The following is a 22477-nucleotide window of genomic DNA, read 5'->3' on the forward strand; positions in this document are numbered from 1 at the left end:
TGTGAATTAAAATAAATAGATGGCTTCTCTCACTGTGCTCATAATGCAGTGAAAAGAGGCCCTGACCCAGCAGGCTGGTTTCACATCAGTACAGCTGCAATTAATGTAATGTGAAGAGGTGAATCCTACCTGAGAGCGTAAGGAGACATGAGCACGTTTAAAATACGTAGGGTTGCACCTCGCCACGAGATAAAGCTTATTCAGTAAAACTGCTTAAGACAAATTTGTACGAGGCTGCCCCTCAAAGAGCCAATGTCAGATGCTTTCCTTCTCGTGGCACATGTTGGACTTACTGGGAAGGAGCTGTTTGGCTGGGTGTCTTCTATCCTTGTCACAAAACCACCTTCCTGGAAGCCAGACCCCAGTTGACACTGGAAGATGAACACATGCTCTAATAATTTGCACGGCCTCTCTTTGCAGGACTGTGGGATGGAACTGAACGATGAAGACGGGCATCGCTGCTACCCACTAGATGAACATTTGCTTTGTCACTCCTGTCATCTGAAACACATAGAGAACGGCACAACCCCAGCAGCTGCGTACCAGCACCACTACTAGCCAGCATGGCCGACATCGGAAAGCCGGGACAGAAGACTTGTTACATGATCTCCCTCTCCCCACCCTCAGTTGATTTCCTGTGCATGTTTTTCACCAGTCGACAATGTTCCTGTAAAAGGATATGAGAGATTTTTGCTGGATTCCCAGAGTTTGTATGCTTGTGAGTTCCAGCTGTATCAGACCATGTCTACTTGACCAAGAATGTGGCGTGTTATCTAAACTGATTGGTTTACGTGCCTTTTTCTGCTGTCTGGAGATTCCTCTTGGCTCATTTTGGAAGATTCTTCAGTGAAAGCACAATTTGCTGTCGTTCCTATGAACTCAGATCGTGCCATGCACAATAAAAAGCCAGAGGCTTGCCTGCCTGCCTGCTGGGGACATCCCGTCAGTCTACTAAGCGTTTCCTGACAAGCACATTTCATCAGATTCCCTGAAGGACATCAACCTATTAATACCAGTTTTTAGACTCTCTCTCTCTTTTTATTAATTCTTTAGGAAAAGAAAAGAAAGGGTTCTGTGCAAAATGGCATACTCAGACCTTCCAGTTAATTCTCCGAACTCCGGTATCAAGTCTGCTGTAAAAGCACCAACTCTCCGAGCACAAACCAGGCATGCTGGCTGGCAGCTGGAGGCCGACATCCCATTTCAAACAGAACAAAAAACTGGAACAAGCTAGGCTGAGCTACCGCGATGACCTGGGGCCCAGGTTTGCGTGTCAGCGTGATACGCAGGGGCCAGTCTGCTGTGTCAGAGTCTAAATAGTGGATCATATTTGGAAAGGAAAGGTCGGGATGCTGAAAGCGTGGACACAGGGGAAATCAATCCTCGTTCTTGCTTGCAGAGCTCGCTTTGGAAAAAAGCTCTCCCTATGCAGACACTTGCGTGAGTTTTCCAGTTTGTCCCCACAGCTCAGCCCCCAGCCTGGCCACTCCTTCTTGTGGTGTTTACCCAGCACAAAGCCATTTCGTAATGGTGCTTATTTAGAGCTCTGGGAACAAACTTGAGATCATTACAAAGGCTTTGTTACACAGGGATTTAGAGCCCAGCTCCACAACCTGTACTCAGATGAGTATGTTGATATAAACAGATTTGCTCCCATGAACAATAACAGCTTATCTGAGCAAGGGGTTAGAGAGTTTGACCCTTACTTTCTGTTCTGCTGAGAAAGCAGAAAAGCAAATTGTTTCTCTTTTTGACACCCCCCCCCCCCGCTTTATAGTCAAAGAAATCTGCTCCCCCAGTATGTGTTACATATATGATAGGTGTGCCTGCAGTGCATGTTCTGCAGGTACCAAAGCTGTGCAGACCCTCGTGTACAGGTACAAAGTTTTTGTTTAAGAAGAAGCTTTTAATTTAAAGCCTCAGATGCAGCTGGGGATCTTAGCTACCCTTTCCAACATATTGTGTGGAAAACTAGTTAAATCCTCATGTATCTACGCTAAAGACATAAATTTGGTTCTGGCTGGTAGAGGCTGCAATGACATTCTTGAAAATCATTTTAGTGAGGAAACTACAGCAAATTAGTTGAGCAGTGGCACTGGGACTCCCGAAATAAGCCCATGATGAGAACTCACTATGGTTCAACCAAACCTCTTTTCCAGTAGCAGGGATGTAGCTAGGCAGCTGCTTGAACTTCATACCGTGTAGTCAGGCTGCCTCGTGTATCCATCGGGACCAGCACAGGCACCGGGTAGCAGCAAGCTGCTTGTCTCTGCCCATGCTAATAAATACCCCGGGCTTCCATTTTGCGTGGTGCCAGTTGCTGCACTAAGTATTAAACAGAGGCACAAGCATCTGCTGTAAAACAAATGGAGACCAGTGGCCTGTCAGCACCCTCCTGCACATCTGTATCAGCCTGCCTTGGCTGAAATGTGAATGTCTGAAACTGCCCAAGCCTCAGGAGCTTGGTGGTTTTGGCATGGAGTTTCATGGGGCCGACAGACCATCCAGCCTGCTGCCCCATCCAGCGACGGCTGGATGCTGCTGCGCCAACAGTGCCTGCGCCTGTTGCTGCTGCTGTTCGGGATGGGGACAGCAGCACGCGGCGGGAGGTCAGTCCTGCGCTGGAAACCATCCGGAGCTCCAGCTTTGCTGTAGCTTGGCTCTGCAGCACTGTTTCTCCTGGGGACATGCAGCCCCTCAGTGAGTGACCGAAAGCTCCAGGCTTGGGGGGGGACTTTCCCACTGCAGTACACATGGCTCTGAGGCATATATATCTTTGGAGAGTTTTACCTGTGATTTTAGAGGAGGTAAAATTGACCCCAAATACATGAGGTCCCTAGAGCCTTAAATTTAGCCTCCAAATGCTGGATAGTGAAGGGATGGGAGCCGACACAAAATATAACTGGTGCTATATCCAGGCAGTATGGATCGGGGGCAACGAACCAGCTGGGGCAGATCCTGCAGTGCTCTCACCCCGGAGCATCACATCAGCTTGTGTCCTGCAGTGCAGCTAGGCCTGGGGCAGGGGAGTTTCAAGGTGTGACTGTGATCTTAGGACTGTCTGCAGGGACTGAGGTGGGAAATAATGCCAGCTGATGTCCCTGGTAAATAATTCAGAGAGTCCTGGGCAGGTGATTCCTCTCCCTGAGCTTCCTTTGGCAGCGAAGGCAGCGAGCTATCAAAGTGGCTTCTGGAAGTGAGCTGGAAACACCAGCCTTGCTCATCTGTTGCTCCGTCTCTGAGAGATCAGCTGCTGTGTGGCTCAGGCTTTTGGTAGCTCTTGATTTTTAGAGCAACCCCTCATGCACGTTTTCTGGCCTTCGTTTTGGAAAGAGCTGAAAACACTAGTGGGACTGCTATTTTCCTTTTAAGCTGCAGTTTAAACTACTGTTTCACTCTTGCAGCCTCCCCCAAAGTAAACAGGAAAGAAGGGGAAGGGGAGAAGGACAATTTCCCTTCGTGGAAAGCTTCGAGCAGCCTGTTTGTGGCGAGCTGTCTTGCAGGAGCCTCCTTTGCATCACCGGAAAGTTTGATCTCTGCTCCCACAGTGTCTTGTTACTCCTGTCAGCCGTCCCGTATCCCTCAGCTCTGGGGAAGTGAAGGCTGCCCTACTTTCAGTTTTGAGGTCCCGTATAAATTATTAAGTACCAATGCTCTCCTTTCCTGTATTTACGAAGAGCTAGAAACAACAATGTGAAGCTATCGAAAACAGACAGCATGAGTTCGTGGATTTGAAGCTAAAGCATCTACTGCATTGCCCTGCTCCCCTACGCATGCTAACTTGCACTGCTTTTGTCTCTGGGAGCTTGAATTCATTTAAGCTCATTATTCTTTCTCCTAGGCTGTGGGTGTCTGAGTCCCTGTTGATTGTCGCACGCTTGTCCCTGGCTCTGCAGCTGCCTGACGGTGGGTCCAGGCTTGGGGGGGAGGCAGGGGCACCCTGCACAGGGGAGGCTTCTGCTCCTCCTGCTCCCCCGGCAGGCATCTGTGGAGCTGCAAACCCTCACTGCCTGCCTTCAGGCAGCTCCCCCAAAGGGAAAAATGGGCAGGCAGGCACCCCTAGAGCTGGAGGTGCAAGGCTTTGTGTCCTCTGCGGAAGAATTTCAGAAAACATGTTAAATTCTGCCTATCTCCTGGCTGATACGTATTGGGTTTTGCTGTTCACGTGAACCTTGTTCTCTTTTTATTTATTGAGATGCTGAAATGTGCTATGAAAAGTTAGTCTTAATTCCTCCCCCAGCATGCTCTTCTGACTGGTTTTAGGGTAAGGGAGCCTTGGAAGTCCCATTGTGCCGGTAATGAGTAACTCTCATGCAAATAGTTAAGTGAATTCCCTGAAATTTGCTTTCAGGACCTGAGCTTAATAGATTTTTTCATTCAGATCATGCTGTTAAATTTCTATTGTTTAGAATACAGAAACTCATTTAAATAGGGATGTTTGCATAAAAGCCGGGGAAAAGCCCCAGCTATAGAAGCAGCAGATATTTTCGTGTAATTTAAAGTGTAAGAAACACCTGTGATCAAAGTGATTTAGGAAACTACCCTGATGTTAAACACAGGGAACAGCAGTTTCAAACACCCCAGTGAGGAGCATTTGATGAGGTCTGTGGCTCTTCAGTTTCTGAGTTTCATTTGGGGGCTTTTAAAATGTTTTCCCAGTCTTTCAGGGTTTAAATGATTTTTTGATAGATCTTTTTACTACAGAGTAAATAGCTCCTTGGTCTGGAAATGGTGGAGTTTCGTCAGCATCAGGTGTGCTATGGCAGCCTTGAAAGGGGGAAACTGCGCTCGTAAGAGCTGGTATGGGTCTGGCTGGCCATTCAAAAGAAAGGGTTATCTTTGGCTGCTGAGAGAAGAAAGTAAATATCTTCCTCTGCTTTCTCCTTGTGCTGATTTTTTAGCACTGGGCAAATCTTTGGCATCTCTGAACTTCAGTATTCGGGTCTGTTCGTAAGCGTTGCTGTGACTTCCACCTCTGTCTCCTGTGAGTTCACAGCCCTGGGGAGAATCGCAGGCACAGGCTTCCTAATGAATTTAGTCCCTATTTTAAACTTCCCTGGAAATTTTACCACTTTATTATTTCAGCAACAGCAAAACTGAGTCCTTGCTTCAAGGAAAATTGACACATGCTCTCCATCCTTACTTGAACGCTTTGACCTGATCCTCCAAATTATCTGTCAGCCTGCTGCTGGTCGATGCAGCGGCAGCTTTGTACTCCGCTGCTGTTGCTGAGAAAATCACATGAAGGACTCCATCTGCATTGAACTTCAACTGCGCCAGCAGTCCCACTGAAACCAATAAGGCTGCGCACGTACATGAAAATCAATGTGTGTGCGTAGGTCAGTGTTGGATCAAGGGCAGAGTGATGTTATTACAGATAAGGCATACCTGAGGGTGAATCTGTGGCAGTGTGCAAGTTGCCTTGAAACGATGGCTGAAATGGACTGCCAACTTTTTTGTTCAATAAACAAAAAGATGTACTGAAGCAGTGGAGGTGCATGGAGAAAGAAGGATGTGACTCAGAAGATAGAGTAGTTGTAGGGAAAAGAGGGCAGGTGGTTACAGAGAGCAGGGGAGAAGGCAGCATGGAGGGGATTTGCTTTGGTTTATTGTATTTCTGGACATTTATTAGAGGGGGTTTTGAGGGGTAGTGCACCTGCGTACACCTGTCTGGACTGTGCTTCTCCCATGTCAGCCTCGGCTGCGTGCTCTGTGTTCACTTTTAGGGTGATGCGTGCTGTCGTGCCTATGCACATGGACGTGCGGCACGTGCTGCCTGCGAGAGACCTGCCTTTCACACCTCTGTACCCGTGCCAAGTATTTGTCGGTGCATTTGAGCAACTTTCTGTGCGTGAATGTAAGGACAAGTTGACCCAGGCTTCATCGCTGGGGAAACATCTCTGGAGTCAGTACCTATGGGCAGGGAAGGGCTATGGCCAGATACACATCCCTTTTCCCCCATGCTCTGACAGGGCCCACTATCTGTGTTGCTGGGAGGGTGTTTGCTCCTCTCATCGCATAGTGTTTGTCCCTTCATTTCTCTTTTCTGTTTCTGTGTCCTGCTGTTCGCTGGCTGCAGTGGCACTACGTGTACTTACCGGTGCCAGTTGGGCAGGCATCTTCCTGCCATGAGCCCAAACAGAGCCTGGAGCTGCTCACCCACCCCTTTCCTAAGGAGAAGCAAAATTAAGCTTTTCTGAGCCATAAAAATCCTCACACCGCTTTCTTCCAGGGCAGCCAGAAGCTCGCGTGGCAATATGCATCAGTAGCCTGCTAAGACGAGATGAGAGATGGGAAGAAACTGTCCCCACATGAAAATACATGGCATAGAGCCCCCAAAGGCAGACGACAAGGATAGCCCGGTGGCAGGATGACCGGGCTGCGGTTCTCAGCCCTCCTGGCATCGACCCTCGTCCCCACGCAGCAGGTCTGCGGTGCACGGCCGGACAGGGACCTGGGCACATACACACACAGGCTGTGGCTTTCTGTATCTGGAAAGCAAATCCAGAGCCTGGCTAACAATACTGAATGGTACTAATTGTTTTGTTTATGTTTCCTTCAAAGCTCAACTCCAGGAGAGAGTATTTTAGGATTTGTGCTGGTGTAACTAACCTTAGCCACCTGTGAACACAGCCCTCTTCTTCTGTGCTGTTAAATATTTATAAAGAATGAAGGCCGGCAGTGGGGGCGAAGCCGCTGGCCTGTTGTGATTTCAGTCATTAAAGACAGTATCGTAAAGCAATGCTCAGCATCAAGTCTTTCCTAAAATTATGATCATTGTCATTGCCCTGAGTCCACGGGGAGGGAGTTACGCTGTGAAATGATGGTTTCCCAACCTCTGCCTTTCTCCTCTCCCCCCACCTCAGTCGCTGAAGCAGCAACGGCGGGGGGAACCTCCTCGGTGGGGTTCACTGGGGGTTTCCAGTCCTTCGCAGGCAGCTGGTATTTGCTGCAGTCCCATCGGAGGCCGTCCTGCTCCGGCGTCCCTCTGGGGAGAGCAGGGTTCCCGGGGTGAGGAGCTGGGGAGGGATGTGGTACGGGTGGGAGCAGGCTCCCATCCCAGCATGGGTGTCTCCTGTACAGTGTTGGTGGGGATGGCTTCCTTAGAAGCTTTTGGTGAGAGTTCCTGGGGCTCTGGGAGGCAAGAAGCTGCCCAAAACCAGGGGATGATACCAGAGTGCTGGATCCAGTGAAAAATTGGCCAGGAGGTGCCCCAGGCCTGCTCCGTGCCAAACCCCCAGACCTGGGACCCCTGCTGCAGCCCAGACAGGGTGCCCAGGTGGGCTCCAGCCTCCCCTCCAGCAGCCGTCCCTGAGGTGGTGCCCGTGGTGGGGGGCTGCCAAGGGCCACGCAGAAGGGCACGAGCCCCTGCAATGCCACCCAACCCTGGGGTGCTTTGGAGGCCCCTACACCTGGCGGAGCCCCACGTTGGGGGCATGAGGGTGGCCGGGGTGGGTCTGTGCAGGAGTAGGGGGGCTGCCCAAGAGCAGAGGGGGTACAGGCAGCACCCTCGGGCTGGAGTCCAGGAGGAAAAAAAGAGAGGCGGGGGGTGAGGGGGGGGGGAAAAAAAAAAAAAGAAAAACGAGCAACCGAGCCAGCCAGGAGTCGAACCTAGAATCTTCTGATCCGTAGTCAGACGCGTTATCCATTGCGCCACTGGCCCTGCTCATACTGGCTTCTCTTGCCCACACACACTTCACCACAGCTCTCCCGCCGGGGCGGGGCCGCCAGCCAGAGAACAGCCAATCCAGCGCAACCCCTCGCCGACACTCCTCCCAGCGGCTCTCCTGAGGCGTGGCTTACCCCTCCACCCGCGCGCTGGCCAATCCCCACCGGCTTCCTTCGAACGCCTCCGCCCCTCGCGTCATCGTTTCGCCGTGCCCCTGTGGCCCCTGGCGCGCCGGGGGCGGGGTTAGAGCGCCGTGGCTCAGCCAATCGCCGGGCCAGAGAGTCAGCCTAGGCCCTCCCCCTTCTGCCATAGATGGTGCCCCGCCCTGTGGCGCTCGCTAACGTGCCCAAGGAGGTTTGTCCTGTGTGGGCTGCCGTCCCTCACGGCCGGGGGCCGCGTCAGTCAGGCCGGACGAGAGGGAGCGGAGGGGGCGAGAGCGACGCGGAGCGGGGCCGAGCCGGCGGCGGCCGGACGTGGGGGGACGAATGGCGGCGGCGGCAGGAACGACGGCAGCGGCGGCCTACGCCAGCCTGAAGCTGTGAGTGACCCGCCGGGAGGGGGGGCGGGGAGGTGGCTCTGTCACCGGCCCTGCCGGAGGGGAGGGGAGGGGAGGGGCCGGCCGTTGGAGCAACGGTTGCCTGTCCTGTCCCCTCACGGGCCCGCGCGTCGCTCCCCTCTCGGGGCCGCGCGCCGGCGGCGGCGGCCCCGGTGCCCTGCGAGGGGTAGGTCCGACCTCCCTTTCCCGACACCACCACCCCCCCCCCACCCCCCCCCCCCCCCGCCGTTCGTCGGCCCTGTGATAGCGCGGCTCCGGGTAGAAAGGCTGCCGGCGGCTGGCGTGTCCGTGCCGTTTCTGTCCCACGGGTACGGGAGGACTGATGGGTGCGGGTCTGCGCCGGTGACCGGCCCGGGGCCGCCTGTAAGGGGCTGGGCGGCGGGGGAGGCGGGGGCCCTTGGCCGCCTTGTGCTCGCTTGAGGTGGGGGGGGCTCCGGTAGAGCCCCGAGCACCCGTGGGGCTCCGTGAAGCTTCCTGGGGGCCGTGTCTCCGGACAGCAGAAGGCTCCGTAGCCGTCAGTCTCTTGGGGCACCGATGGGGGGGTGGTGGGTACGGTTTTGATGCCAGTTGATGCTTTTTTTTTTTTTTGAACTTTTGGGGCCTCTCCTGCGTAATGCCTGCTGGGACTTGTCAAATAAATCCTTCTAACGTCTTGCCATAGTTTTTTGGGTTTGGTTTTTTTTTTTTTTTCTTTAAAGCAAAGGTTTTAGGGGAGAGTGTAACCCTTTGAACTTGTCTGTGCCAGATGTTTGCTTGCTGCCTTTTATACAGCAAAAGAAGTTGCATAACCGAAGCAATACAAAGTTAAAACTGAAGAGGCGTTTCCATTGCAAGCCCTCACGCTGGCCAGTTGAAACTCCTGAGAAAACTCCTCTGAGCATGAGACTCTTCATGGCCGTCTGAAGCCAACAGTGAAATGTCCTTGTGTGTCCTAAAGGCGTTCCCAGGCTTTTGACCTCTAAATATTAGCCTGAAACTCTAATTGAGTTACTGATGCCATTTTCAGGCAGCAGTATCTGAAAGTGATTTTTAAGCCTGATTTAACTGTACTTAATGCTCTGTTAAATTTCATTTGACAGTCATCTTTTGGATTCAGAGCAAACATGCTTAGATCTGTCTCAGAGATCTGTATAAACAGTTTGTCATAATGCTGTTACGTGTTTAAAAATCACTGGGCTTCTTTCCTTATTTTGATTAGGTAGCTATGTGAGGGTACACAGACAGTGTAGATAATTGTGTATTACTGAAGAGTAAGATCATCAGTGATGGTTGAAAGACTCTCTTGTTTGGCAGAAATCTTTTTTTTTTTTTTTTCCCCCCTCTTGTCACCTAAACAGTATTTGTCTTTCTTTAAGCTGAACTTGTGGTCTTTTTGCCTGCAGAGGAGAAAAGGTGAGTTATACGAGTAGCAGTTGTGTGGCTTGTAGTACACAGTCATTCATACTGAGAGTTTTAAGTAAAAGCACTTTCTGGATACAGACTAGTAAAGAATTCTCTCATTTAAAGTTTAATCTTAACTAAAAGTAAGCCTTGATCTTTTTAGAACAAGGCTGTCTCAAGTGTAGTTTCACGTGAATTTTTTTTCATAAACTTGAAAACAATTGGTTTGCATTCTGAAAAACGGGCTTTTTTTCCTGTTATTACACCAAGTTGTAGTAATGCCTGTGGACTTTCTACCAAGCATTTTAAGATATAGTGCCATAACTTGGGTGATGAGTCAACCCTACTAGGTTGGCAAGCTCAAAGGAGAATGTTCTGAGGAGTTCAGGCTAGACTTCACCTTGGGGATTTAGTGGTAACAGTGTTTTGTTTTGTGGTTTTTTTTGTTTTTTTAACTGACTTCTCATTCTTACTATGAAAAGGTCAGATTTGGCAACCATACCTCTGCTGGTGGTCCTGTATGGAGCTTCACTGGTTGTAGCACTCTGCAGGGTCCCATTCTGTACCTCCAATTGCAAGTTCTAGCTTTGAATGCAAACCTCTTGTGTTTCTCACGTTATCAAAAGTAGCGACTCAACCCCTTTGTGCCTTGACCAGTGTCATCAGTCAGGTTCAGGTGAACCAGTGAAAACGCTGATGTCTAGTGTCTGTGCTACCGTTGGAACTAATTGAGTTACACCAGCAGTTATAGGGGAGGACTATTAACCTGAAAACCACTATCCGTAGTTGTCATCTGCATCACTGCTATGCTTATTTAACTTCCTCTCGTAGCCTCAGGAATAAATGGTAAAATTCAAATGGCTATTGCAGGTAGCAAGCTAGTGGATGGTGGTGAAGCTACCAGTCCAATTAATCAATAAAAACCAATTGATAAAGCTGTCTGCAGAATAGAGAGAATCCTGGCTGTTGTTTTGGCTCGCTCAAAATCACTTTTTTCTTTGTGCTTGGGTGAAGACTTAGCTTGTTGATAGCCTTCTCAGTATCCTGTGGGTCTCTGACAGTAGTTGTGTTTCAAATTTAACTCCTCCTGCCCACAGTTATGCCTACATGCTTTTTGAAAGTACTTGTCAGTTGTTAGTACACAGTGCCTTCTGCCTGTCTGTATTTGGGGACAGGCCCAAAAGTGCATGTTGTCTTTGTGGGGTTTTTTTTCCACTTGTTTTCTAAACTGAGTTTTAAGAGTTTGGGTAATACTTCTAGAAAGAACAGCTATACGTCCTTTTTTTTTTCTGCTTAATCTAAGTGGCTGTCATGATGAAGCTCAGGAGGGCATTAACTTATGAAGTAAATTATTTGTAATCTTAATAACTATTTCCAGTTCAGTTTCACTAATGAAGCTATGCCTTTAATAGGTGCCTTTTTTTGTTGTTTTTAAATGGTATTTCCATTAGTGGTTTTTTTTAATCCTGGGATTATACTCCCTTTCTTCTCCCTGCAACAACTACTGCTCCATGGGACATGTTCCAGTTCCTTGAGCTGTTTCTGCTCAAGGAGTAATATTTATTGTAGATGTATAATTAGCACACTTGCTCACCTAGAAAATCTGGAATCTCTGGAGGGTTGAAACCATCAGCGTGTTAGCACTGTTACTTAACATGCTGTTGGGACTCTGTGCCTATACTAATGTCTTTCCTATATCTCACTGCAGACCACTTCAGTATCTTGAGTACAGCAAATGCATTGCTGCAGAGTACAGGATGTGCTTTTGGCTTGCTTTATTACAGTATTTAGAGGCTGACATCAAAGAGTTTCCTGCATTAGAGCAATGTTAAGTATTTATGGTGAAATAATCAATTACTGAAGTAAGGGTTTGGCTGTTGAGGCCCAGAAGGCTTAAGTGATATTGAGTGAACTACTATCTTTAGTTGTCACTAGAGCATGATGGGTCCTCTTCCATGCTGTGTCTGAACACAGGAATATTCTTGTCTGTAAGATCAACCTAATTAAAACGTGGGATGCAGCTCTGCATCATCTTCATGATATACAACACTGCTTTATAATATAACTAATGAAGAGAAACTTCACAACAAATATACAAATGAAAAAAAAAAACCTATCTCACTTAACTGTAAATGAAGCTGACTTTACACCTGGGGTGAGCAAGCAGTGGTTTGGTTGGTTTAGGGGCATTTTTTTATGTTTCTGTTATCTTGGGAATCAACACTTTCTCAATCTTGAATTGTAGGAATAAAATCTGAGTGAGTTGCTTTATCTCTTGGCAGCAATCCACACAGTTTCAATTGGAGAAGATTTTCAAAATGAGATCCAAGTTACCTTCAGCAATGCTTGAAACATTAATTTGGTGGTTGCAGTTCTTCAATACCTTTCCTTTTCTTGAGTATCATGAGTTATACTATCCATGTCAAATGTTTCTATCACTCCCTTTGTTCTTTAGCAACACTGAGAAATAGTCCATGATAATGGTGATCAGGGATTTTTTTTCACATTAAAAAAGTAAATGAGAGGAACTCAAATTTTGTGAAGATTTTATGTGCTGTTAAGCTGTAATGAAAGAAAGATATTGCTGTTAAGAGTTCTTGATGTTTTGGATGGTTATAGATGGTAGTGATGACATAGCCAAGGAGGAGGCAGGCTCCAGTGTCAAATGTGAAGGTTCTACAAAACCAGAATATGGCCTGGTATATGAAAACCAGTTTCAAAAGTGACTACAGACATGATGGGCTTCTAGAAAATACTGATTTCTTTATTATTATTATTTTTAATATAATACTAGCACTTCAACTTTCATCTGTTCCTTATTTCATTAAAAGAATAGAATGAATCTGTCTGCAGGTTCCTAGTCTTTGTGAATGATCCTTCTTTCAGCATTTAATCAGATCAGTAAAATAAGCATGTGTATTATCTTTCTAAGCTTGTGATAGACATACAGACTTGGTTCTGAGTAGAGTCTGTGGAAAAATGTTCTTGCATGTGATGTTCATCAGCTTCCTTCCTGAAAGAGAAGTGAGAGGCAATCATCTTAGTTATAGCAATCTTATGATTGAAAAGCTCATCTAAACAAGAATGAGACTACTAGCCTAGTTCTGGTAATCAGTAAGTTGGTAAATCAGCATTTGGGCTGAAACCTATTTGAGTCTTGGCCTCTTCCTCAACTATATTTATTTTAGAAAACTTTCAGCTATTTGCACAAATGAAGCAAGGACTAAGTGAATCATCTTTCTGGTAAAAACTTTGAAGAGCACTAATTCTCCCACTTCTTCTGAAGCAAGGATTTAACATTTTGCAGGGCATTAGGCTTTTCAGTTTGGGTTGTGCAGTTGTATTTTAGGCAGTTTTTAATGGTGATCCCAACAGAGAAGTATTTAAGTTCTTTCAACTTCTTAGACTGGCACCTTGAGTTCCTCTTGCCCCCCCGCAAAAGACCTCCAAAACAAAACCAACCAAAGCTCCAAAACAGTCAACAAGAAGACTATTCCAGTGTGCTGCAAGCTGCTGAAGCCTAGAGCCAGTTGGGTCCATTGAACTGAAAACAGGGATCACTTGTCTTGTGTTCTCCAAGACACTTTTGTCACCAAATCTGGTTTTGGAAAGGACCGTGGGAAGGAGGATTTTGATGGCAAAGTTTTTTTGTGTGTGTATCGAGGGTAAAATGTAGTTTAAGCAAAGTTAGAAATGCACAGGCATTGTTTAAGAGGAGATAAAGGTGATTAAAAAAACCTGTTAAAAGGGCAATGGTAGTGGCAGGAGACAAAATATGGTCTAGGATTTGAGAGAGAAATGCTGGGGGCTGATCTAGTGAAGCAGGGTGTATGACATACTGAGAGAGCAGGTATAATTTGCACTGGCAGCTTTACTTCTCTCATTTCTCTTAACTCGTGGATGATGAGGGTAAAAGACTTCATGTTCTTCAGGGAGAAAGTATTATTCTTGAGTGTAGTAAATAGAAAATCTGTTTAGATGACAAATATTCTACACCTGTAAGCTTTTTCTCAGCTGTTTGAAAATAGGCTTTAACTAATATGCAAGTGAATCTCATTGCTGAGACTACAGTACAGTCATGGCCATGTTGCACTTTATAATGAAAAGAGCAGCTTTTAAAAATACTGATCATGGATGGAAATGCTTAGTTGTGCTTTGTACTGTCAGTGTAGCTGTCTGGTCTATGTTGTGCTCTTTATACAGAGTATTCAAGAACTGAAACTGTCGTTCTCACTACTTTGGACACTATTTTACAACCTACTACATTCAAAGATTTTTTTCCAGCTTATTTTGCTTAAGATAGATGAGTAAGAGCGTATAAGGGTCTATGTTAAAGGCATAACAGGTCCAATATTAAACTTTGCAGTGTCTTTTCCCCAGGTTTTTTTAGCTGGAGTCTTGTGTGTCAACTGACCTCCCAGAAAAAGCTGGCTTTTCAACTAAAGCAACAGAAGCTAAGTAGCTGCAGTTATCTCTTGTGAAAAAAATGCCTACTTCTGTCTCCTACCAACTAGCAATAGGTTTCTGACTGTACCTTAAATAGTACCTCCTGATTTCTTTTTAAATTCCTTAATAAACAGGGCTTATAAATGTCCTTAAGCTTGTCTTGCCCATTCTATCTGTGTAAACTTGTTTGTTTGCTCTTCACCATTATTGTGATGAACCCCCCCTTAGAGAGCCATGGGTGCACATGTGCACTTTGTCAAAACCAGGAGCAATGAAAGCACAGTAGGGGCTTTAAGGCATCAGTGTTCAACAGACTGCATGTTTGTATTTCTTGCTCTGATGTTTTTAGTTTCAAAGATAAAGCATTTCATATGCTTTCACGTGAAGGCTGATTTACAAAGGGAATACTGTTGATGTGATTCCCATTTTAGGACCCATAGCCTAATTTTCCTTTAAGAAAGTTAAATTACCTGATGAACAGTTAACTATTGATTGCTTTATGGTTTGTTGTGTTATGTTGGTTTTGTTTGGGGTTTTTTTTTTTTCAGTTCAGTTAAGCATTTGGTCTCCTGGCTTTCCTCTAATTGCCCAGAGAAGTTGTAGAATCCCCATCCTCGGAGAGAGTCAAAACACACCCTAAGAAATAGGGTTTAACTTTGAAGTAGGATAAACTTTGAAGTTGGCACCGCTTTTAGTGCGTGGAAGGTGGGGTGTTAGACATGTTAAAAGATGTCTAGAAGACCTCTTTCAAAGGGCTCTTCTGATCTAAATTAGGATTCTAATTCAGCTTTCTGAAGGATTAAAAAAAAATACAAAAGATGTGAGGAAATGCAAGATCTATTTAGGGAGAAGCAGCCTAAAAATATCAATCCTGTAGAATAAGTTTCCAGAACAAGATGTTTAGAACTCTGACCCCTGGTATTGTCAAGCCTTAAACTAAGAAAATCATTATGAGAGTTAAGAACTAGTTCAAGAGTGTTTGGGGCTCTGTTTGTTTGTTTAGCATTTCCTACCTACAGCTACAAGTCATTTCTGCATACCTCTTGTATTGCTGCACAGTGCAACATGCTTGGCTTCTTGCAAGTATCTCAACAGGTATATTTTTAAGGGATATTTCTGAAAACTATGTTTAATTTTATGGCTAGTGTTGTACTGCATACAGTTTTTCTGAAGGGAAAGAGCTGTGAAGTCTGAACAGGATGTCAGCATGTGATTTGGCTGATGTGTCAGATGGGGAGCATACCGGTTACCCCATGCATGTCATGTAGACCTTGCTAACAAATCTGGGGAATGGTAATGTTGAGACACCTGCTTCAATAAACTTGTCTGCCACTTTAACTTTTCCATTTTTTCTGTGTTTCCGGTGGATTCTTACAATACTTGTAACACTCATGTGAAACAGGTGTTTTTGCCACTTTGGATATTATTTTTGTGTTTCCTAGACTTGCATCAGCAATGTGGTGCTTTATTTTCTGATATATTAGAAGGTGTTTTGTTAAAAAAAACTTCTGATTTTGAAGGTTGGTTTTGGCTTATCAGACTTCTGAGTGACATAGTTCAAGCTTACATGACTTAGAGTGGACCCCTATGTACACAAACTCACTTTCATGTCTCTAAATTCCAGTAATAAACAAGAGTTAAGATTGTTAAACAAGCCATGGACTTTGCAGTAACTGATTAGCTTGACTTGCTTTCTTTGCACTGTTATCATTACTGGCTGTTGGGAAGTAATCCAGTGAGAACTTTGGTTTTTGCAGATGAAATAAGGTTTAAAATTGATTGTTCTGTCTTCAGGTAGTGAAGAATAAACAAACCCAAAGTAAGTGTTGCTAAACAAACTCCTTTTTCTTATCCATTCTCTTAAAGGCATATAACACCAGAGAAGTTCTATGTGGAAGCTTGTGATGATGGAGCAGATGATGTGCTTGCAATTGATAGAGTCTCCACGGAAGTCACTCTTACAGGTACTCTCCTCACCAGTATTTCTCAATATAGGGTTCCTTGTCCTTTTTGTCTGTTTTGCTCTAGGCACTCCCAGAAGATCTTCAGAGCCTTAAGTTGATACTGGGAAAATTGTTTTCATCTTTAGTTCCTGTTTTTAAAATAGTGCTTTGTGTTCTGTCCTACAAAGAACTTTGAAATGCCTTTTCACTGTGGGATTGATGCTGTGGGTAACCAGGGTGATAGTGCTTGCCTCTTTTTGGTAAGACTGCCCATCACCACAGTAAAAACTGACTCATCCAAGCTAGTTGGGGTTTGTGCTACAACTCCAAGATCAAACATGGAAAGGGTTGAACACTGGGCTTCTGCAGCTTTTGCCAAATTGTCCCAGTGCTGTATTTTATTTAATACTGAAACCTAAATTTTCATAAAGCCTCTAGAAACAACAACAGTAAAAAAAACCCCTCACTGTAAATGTAGTTCTGTGTTGCAAATCTGGATTCAAATGTCAGTGCAAGTAGTCTTCAGCATGCTGATGCTGAGATCTTCAAAACTTTACTTGAATTTTTTTTAAGAATTTGAAATTAATGCATAAAAACAATCAAAGTACTTGCATTAAATGACAACATGAAATGAAGGTGATGGGTGACATCCCTTTTGATACTTCAGGAGTTTGTACCTCAGTATTACTAATCTCTAAACAGACAGAAATGCTGCAGTAATACTAATATAAAAGCAGTCATTCTCTTTCTTTTATTAGGCCTCTTGCATACTTCATGTAAGAGCAGTGTACCCATCCCACTGACACTTTTGGTGTTGTAGTATAATATTTCAATTTCTACTTCAAAGTTGTCCCTTCAAAACTGTAAAGATAGCTATCCCAAGTCTTTTATTAGTCTACATCTGTTCTCATTGCTGGTGTTTTACCAGATGAACCTGCAAGGTGTTTAAAGCAGAGGAAAATTCACGTGCTATCTTTTTGTGTTCTCTAAACTCTGGGAAAATGCTTTACTCTGGTGTGGGTGTTTTGTGGTGTTTTTTGGGTTTTTTGTTTTTTTTTTAAAAGTTCTCCAATATCCCTTCTGTTATTCTAGAAATGTGGATAGATGAAAGTTTAACATGCTAAGACTTCTAATTGATATTTGGATACCTTTTGGATTTCTTGGTATGTTGTTTGGAATGCTGTATCCCTTGCCACATCTAAGCTGTTGTTGGCAGTGTTGCAGAGATAGACCAAAAAGTGAACTAGGTCTTCTGAAATGGAAATAGGTGGAGGCTCAGAAGAAGCAGTCAAACTGGGAGGCACAAACGTTTATGGTTTGTTTGTCCTTGATGTCTTGATGGCTTCAAAACAAAAAGCTTCTGGAAGCTGACAGGACAATACATTATTGAGGAGTCTACTTGCTATACTATCATGTGAATGAGCTTGAATTTATTCAATTGAATGAATGACTATTTTGATTAAACATGAGAAACTGGGTTAGAATGCTTCCACATCGTTCCCCCTCAACCCCCCCCCCCCCATCAGGCTTTGAAATTCTGATGCATTCCTTCTTATACTTCAGACTCTAGCAAAACTTGAGATTTGACCAAGGAGCTTTGACAAACTTAGCTTAATAGTTTTCCAATGTTGTCATGAAAGAAGCAGTCTGAAATCTTGGTGGTTTTTTTTCTTCTGCTTTTCAGTTAAGAAAGATGTTCCCCCTTCAGCCGTTACAAGGCCTATTTATGGTATTTTGGGAACAATCCGATTGGTGGCAGGTAAGGAAGGCAGAACTGTGCTCTTTAAAAATACTTAGGCCAGCTGTATTGCTAAAGAAGCTTTAAAGACAAACATAGTATTTGCAAGTGTCTGACGTTACACTTTGATCACTCTGATGGACTTTCCTTATGGCTGCTAGAGGATGGAGGTATCCAAATACAGTCTATCCTGAATGTTCATGTACCTCTTAAACCTGTAGCTGCTCTAAAGGTGGGGTTAACTGACAGGTTTTTGAGTTTTAAGGAATGCATTTCAAATGTGTGCAAAGAACTTTGTCTACTTACTCTTCATAACTGTTTTAATCTTAGCTGCAGGATTTGATGCAACAGTCAAATACAGGGTCGTGAAGTTTGACTTTAAATCAATAATCTTGGTACACAAATAACTAAGAGTGACAGGGTGCTAGATTGGTAGATGCAGCTGTTCAAGTAATGATTGTGTTCCAGCCTTCCAAATAAAAAGAAAATTCAATGTTAAAAGGAAAAGGACAGACTGGGACTATTCTAAATTTCAGGGAGTTGTAGGATAAGGTAAGAATAGGCTGTCTGCTTCTTCCAAGTATCTCAGTGCTGTTCAGATCTAAACAGTCACTGCCACAAATAAACCTGATGTGTAAAGTCTAAGCTTCCAGGAAAGTTAAGTGTTGCTATTCAAAAGATAGACTTTATTAGAGTTTGGAACTAAAGTAGTCTGAAAAATGATGTAGTAAGGAGCATGCATACTGAATAGAAGTCTCCATACGTAGAAAGGATTTAAGTTCACTCATGGCAGTATTCTCAACTGAAGCAAAGTGTCATTGTGTTAAGTGCAGTAACTTCTGGCAGGATCTTAAACTACTGAACTTTATATGCTCATATTCTAAAGAATTGTGGATCTTGCAGAGTAAGAGCAATGTAATGGACACCTCTGTCTTAGGTACTTGACAAGCCTTGACTGTTTTAAAACTGAACTGCCCCAAAGGGGAATTTTCACAACTTGCAGGCTTGGCAATGACTTTCATTCATCTGGCTGAATATTAGATAAAATATAGAAGTATGTAACTTCTTTTAATAGCCTGGGTTTTTTCTTTCCAGCCCCCACAGCTTTGCACTGATTGTTAGTATACAGCTGTCAAACTAAAGATGATATCAGTTAAAGTAACTGTTCAGCTAAGTGTTGTTAGGCAGTTCACTGTTATCTGTTAACTGTAAAATTGGTTCCATATATAGCAATGCAGTGTCTTTAACAAGCACAAATATTCTTTGCCTATTACAGTATTAAGGGGGGAAAAAAATTGCTGAAGTAATATCTGAAGCTCTGAAATCTCAAACAGAAGGTTGCATACCCAAATAGGAAGAGACAACACTGAAAATTCATGTCAGATTAAATGTATCTATTTGTGCAGCATCTTTGTGGTATAGTTGTGGATGTAATGTGCTGTTTTTATAAGGTATGTGGATGCTTCTGACATACTAACCAAAAGCAGTGTTTAACTCGAGATTCAAACATGCTAGAGCATTCTCAAGTGCTTGAATATTCCACCCAAATAAAAGGTATAACACTAGACCTGCAGAGATAAAAAAAGTGGGGGTGGTACCTGTTCTTTGACTAACTATAGACTAGATACCCCATATAATAATTCACCTGTCCATAAAACTTGGTGTATATTTAGGTATAGTAGTAAATACAAACAATGGGTAAACTTACTGCACACATGAACTGTTTCTGCTTTGGCATTTATACTTCTTTGAATGCTTTAGTACAAAAATGTACTAGATTTGTGGTTCTGTGCTTCTGCACGGCCTGCTCATTGCTTTGCTCTATTGAAGTTGTAAGTAAGCATATAATGGTTATAAGATGTAGATGGTGAGATATTTTTATCTATCAAGATCCAATTTAATAAAGTAACCTTTTTATTCAAAACCAAAATGGCACTGAAATACGATAGGCTTAGAAATAAGGCTATGTTGTGTTTACCGACAAGTGTAAATTAATTGTTTTGAGTGAACTGTTACAATTACGGGTTTTTTTGCTTTGTTGCTTATGCAACCAGGAAAACAACAAACTTCCTGTCTTAAATTATTAAAAAAAAACCCTTCTCTTTGCTCCGTTTTGAACCTGTTAGGATGAGCATTTTTTTTAGCACAAGATGAATAGGCTTTTTGGATTCTGAAGCATGCTTCCTTTCATGTATTTCAGACTTGGTCTGTGCTTTCCAAACCACATTCAAGACCATTGTCCTCTTTCTGCATTTGCAAGCCTAAAGACTTCCAGACTGTCTCTGGTCTGGAGTAGCTGACACTGTCTTGTCCATGTTTTTTTAATTCCTTAAACTTAATGAGTACCTCAAGATCTGTGAGCACAGAGAAATGGGTAGCTTAGCAAGTGCATTTTGCTTCTGTTCCAGCCCCTTACTGTTAAGAACATAAAGTCCTAGGTGTAACTTGAAGAAAACTCACTCTTTCCTATTGGTTTCAGTTTTCTGGTATGGTGATAGGCTGCTTTTCTTAATATGCACGTCTGGTTTTTTTTCTAAGTTTGCTTTTTCTGATTTACAGGCACATATCTTATTGTAATAACAAAAAAGAAAAAAGTAGGTGAGATTTTCAGTCATGCAATCTGGAAAGCAACAGACTTTGACATCCTCTCCTACAAAAAGACCATGCTGCACTTAACTGATATTCAGGTAGGTGGATTGATTAGGGGAGTGTGGGGGAATGTTACCTTATGTTAATGTCCATTACCACAGGACCTAATTTGATGAAACTATGAAAATTTTTTTAAGCAGCTCTTTGAACTATACTTTTTTTCTTTGATTTGTTCAAGCTACTATACTTGATGTAATATTTGGATATAGATGTATGTTAAGTTATGTCATTCAAGATAAGAAACTCACACTGTGCAACTTGGAATATCACCCCCAGAGTTTGATCTGCATATTGTGCATTTTTGCTCCTTTAAAGATGGCATACTCTTCCCAACACTCTTCCCGTTAAGTCTTTCTCACAGTTCTGATAGCCCCTACAATAAGCTGCCTTGTTGTCTTCTAATTATCTGTCTTGCTTAATTTATGCAATTGTTCAATTACATAATTACCCAGCAGGGAAGAACTAATTTTTTTTTGAGAGGGAGGGAAAGTATGAAAATTGTTTACAGTGGATATGTTGTGGATTGATAAAGAGTAGTAGATAAGGGTGTCTAACCAATGGAGCCGAAAGGGAATCTGATGCTCTTTCAGGAAAGGAGTGAGGTTAACTAAAACTTGAACCAGAAAACAGATTAGTTATTGGGTAATCCTAACAGCAAGTTATATCCTTTCTTTTGCCATCTTGTCTCGGTTTTTTTGACTGAATGGTTTTCAGGGAAACTAATGGCTTCCTTTTTGCTTGGAAGTCGCTAATATTAGTTTAATATCAGTAGCTATTTACCTCACAGGAATACTGTTCTCTGCTCTCCACTGTTCTTGCAGAATTTGGTTGCAGTGTGCTAGCTGTAAGTTACCAGTGAACTGGTATCAAAATTGCAATCTTATGGTTTCCTCGTATGGTAATCTCTGGATGATGTCATGTGTTGCTAGAGCACTAGCAAAGTTCATCTCATCACTTCACAAAGTAGTGGTAGCTTATAAGAATAAGATATTTGGATGGTAATAAATGAGAGCTCTTCTGTCCTTTTTTTTCTCAACAGTTGCAGGACAATAAAGTATTTTTATCAATGCTTAATCATGTCTTGAGCGTGGATGGATTTTACTTCTCAACAACGTACGACCTAACGCACACTCTGCAACGGTTAGCCAACACGAGCCCAGAGTTCCAGGAAATGAGCCTCCTAGAGAGGGTAAGGATTTAATTTTGCTTAGTATCTGTGTCTCAGACATTGTCAATCAGTTCTGTGTGGCTTAAGTTTAGTTTATGCAGCTGATGTTTAAATGATGTCAAAACAAACTATTACAAACTAAAGGAAACTTTACATAAAGTTTAGGATGCTGTTGCTGAAGTCTGTGGTCCCGTTACTCTTGAGCTTAAACTTTTTTTTTTTACAGTGAATTAGTATGCTAAATGGTAGCAGATACTGTTAAAGTGTTTATGGTCCTCTGTTAAACTAAAAATGGCTTTACTATTTTAATCATTAATTTAAACTAGTGAAACAGATTACATGTTGCTTAGATGCAAATCCTTATAATTGAACTGGGAAAAAATAGCTGTGTAACTAGACTATCGCTGTGATCTTGTTAATTGAGTTGTACTGGGGCAGTTCTCTGGAATAAGAAGCTGACAGTGAAAGGAAAAAGAAGCAACCAAGCAAGTGTGCAAGGTACACTGACTGAATCAAGTTACAGTTCAAGTTGCTTTGTAGGGTGCTCAGAATAAGGGTGGAAATTGCTGGTCTGTAATGCTTCAGTACACAAGTTTGTTCAGCACTGCAGCATTTTATGGAAACTGTTAGGGGTTGCGACTGAGCATACTAGTCCACCCTTCCTTAAGTCTCTTAGCTTGTGAGCAACATAAAGTTCCAGAAGTCTGTTCTGATGTGATGTCAGACTTCTAGATCAGGTAGTTAAAAGTACTTTCTGCACTCTGCTTTAAATGGATTAAAAAATTTCAAAATAAATGAAAGTTCACCTCTGATTTTAATATTGAACATTTCTAATTGCAACAAGAAGGAACTAAGTAGAAAAATTGTGAGAAAGCAAGTCATTCCTCTGACCTAGAATCAGGGGAAGAAAAAAAAAAAAACAAAACAA

At 43.5% G+C, this 22477-nt stretch overlaps 2 protein-coding genes and 1 non-coding gene across 4 annotated transcripts in view; 2 read left to right on the forward strand and 1 right to left on the reverse strand.

Moving 5' to 3' along the window:
* Positions 1-6742, forward strand: part of LIMD1 (LIM domain containing 1) — a 34011-nt gene extending 27269 nt beyond the window's left edge. Inside the window, exon 8 of the mRNA XM_030009894.2 lies at positions 421-6742. Within this exon, the coding sequence (XP_029865754.1) occupies positions 421-558 (138 nt within the window). The 3' untranslated portion in view covers positions 559-6742. The remainder of the gene's footprint in view (positions 1-420) is intronic.
* Positions 6743-7590: 848 nt separating this feature from the next.
* Positions 7591-7663, reverse strand: TRNAR-ACG. The gene has a single exon. It is a non-coding gene; the product is annotated as a tRNA-Arg (tRNA).
* A 323-nt stretch (positions 7664-7986) lies between these two features.
* SACM1L (SAC1 like phosphatidylinositide phosphatase) overlaps positions 7987-22477 on the forward strand; it is a 32234-nt gene continuing 17743 nt past the window's right edge. Inside the window, exons 1-5 of one of the 2 annotated variants that reach the window (XM_041122091.1) lie at positions 7987-8207; positions 15918-16015; positions 17679-17753; positions 20292-20419; positions 21421-21570. In XM_041122091.1, the coding sequence (XP_040978025.1) occupies positions 8155-8207; positions 15918-16015; positions 17679-17753; positions 20292-20419; positions 21421-21570 (504 nt within the window). In that variant the 5' untranslated portion in view covers positions 7987-8154. The remainder of the gene's footprint in view (positions 8208-15917; positions 16016-17678; positions 17754-20291; positions 20420-21420; positions 21571-22477) is intronic. The other variant, XM_030010622.2, reaches the window with a different exon arrangement.

The sequence above is a fragment of the Aquila chrysaetos genome, chromosome 3, assembly GCF_900496995.4.
Source record: "Aquila chrysaetos chrysaetos chromosome 3, bAquChr1.4, whole genome shotgun sequence".
NCBI lineage: Eukaryota > Metazoa > Chordata > Aves > Accipitriformes > Accipitridae > Aquila > Aquila chrysaetos.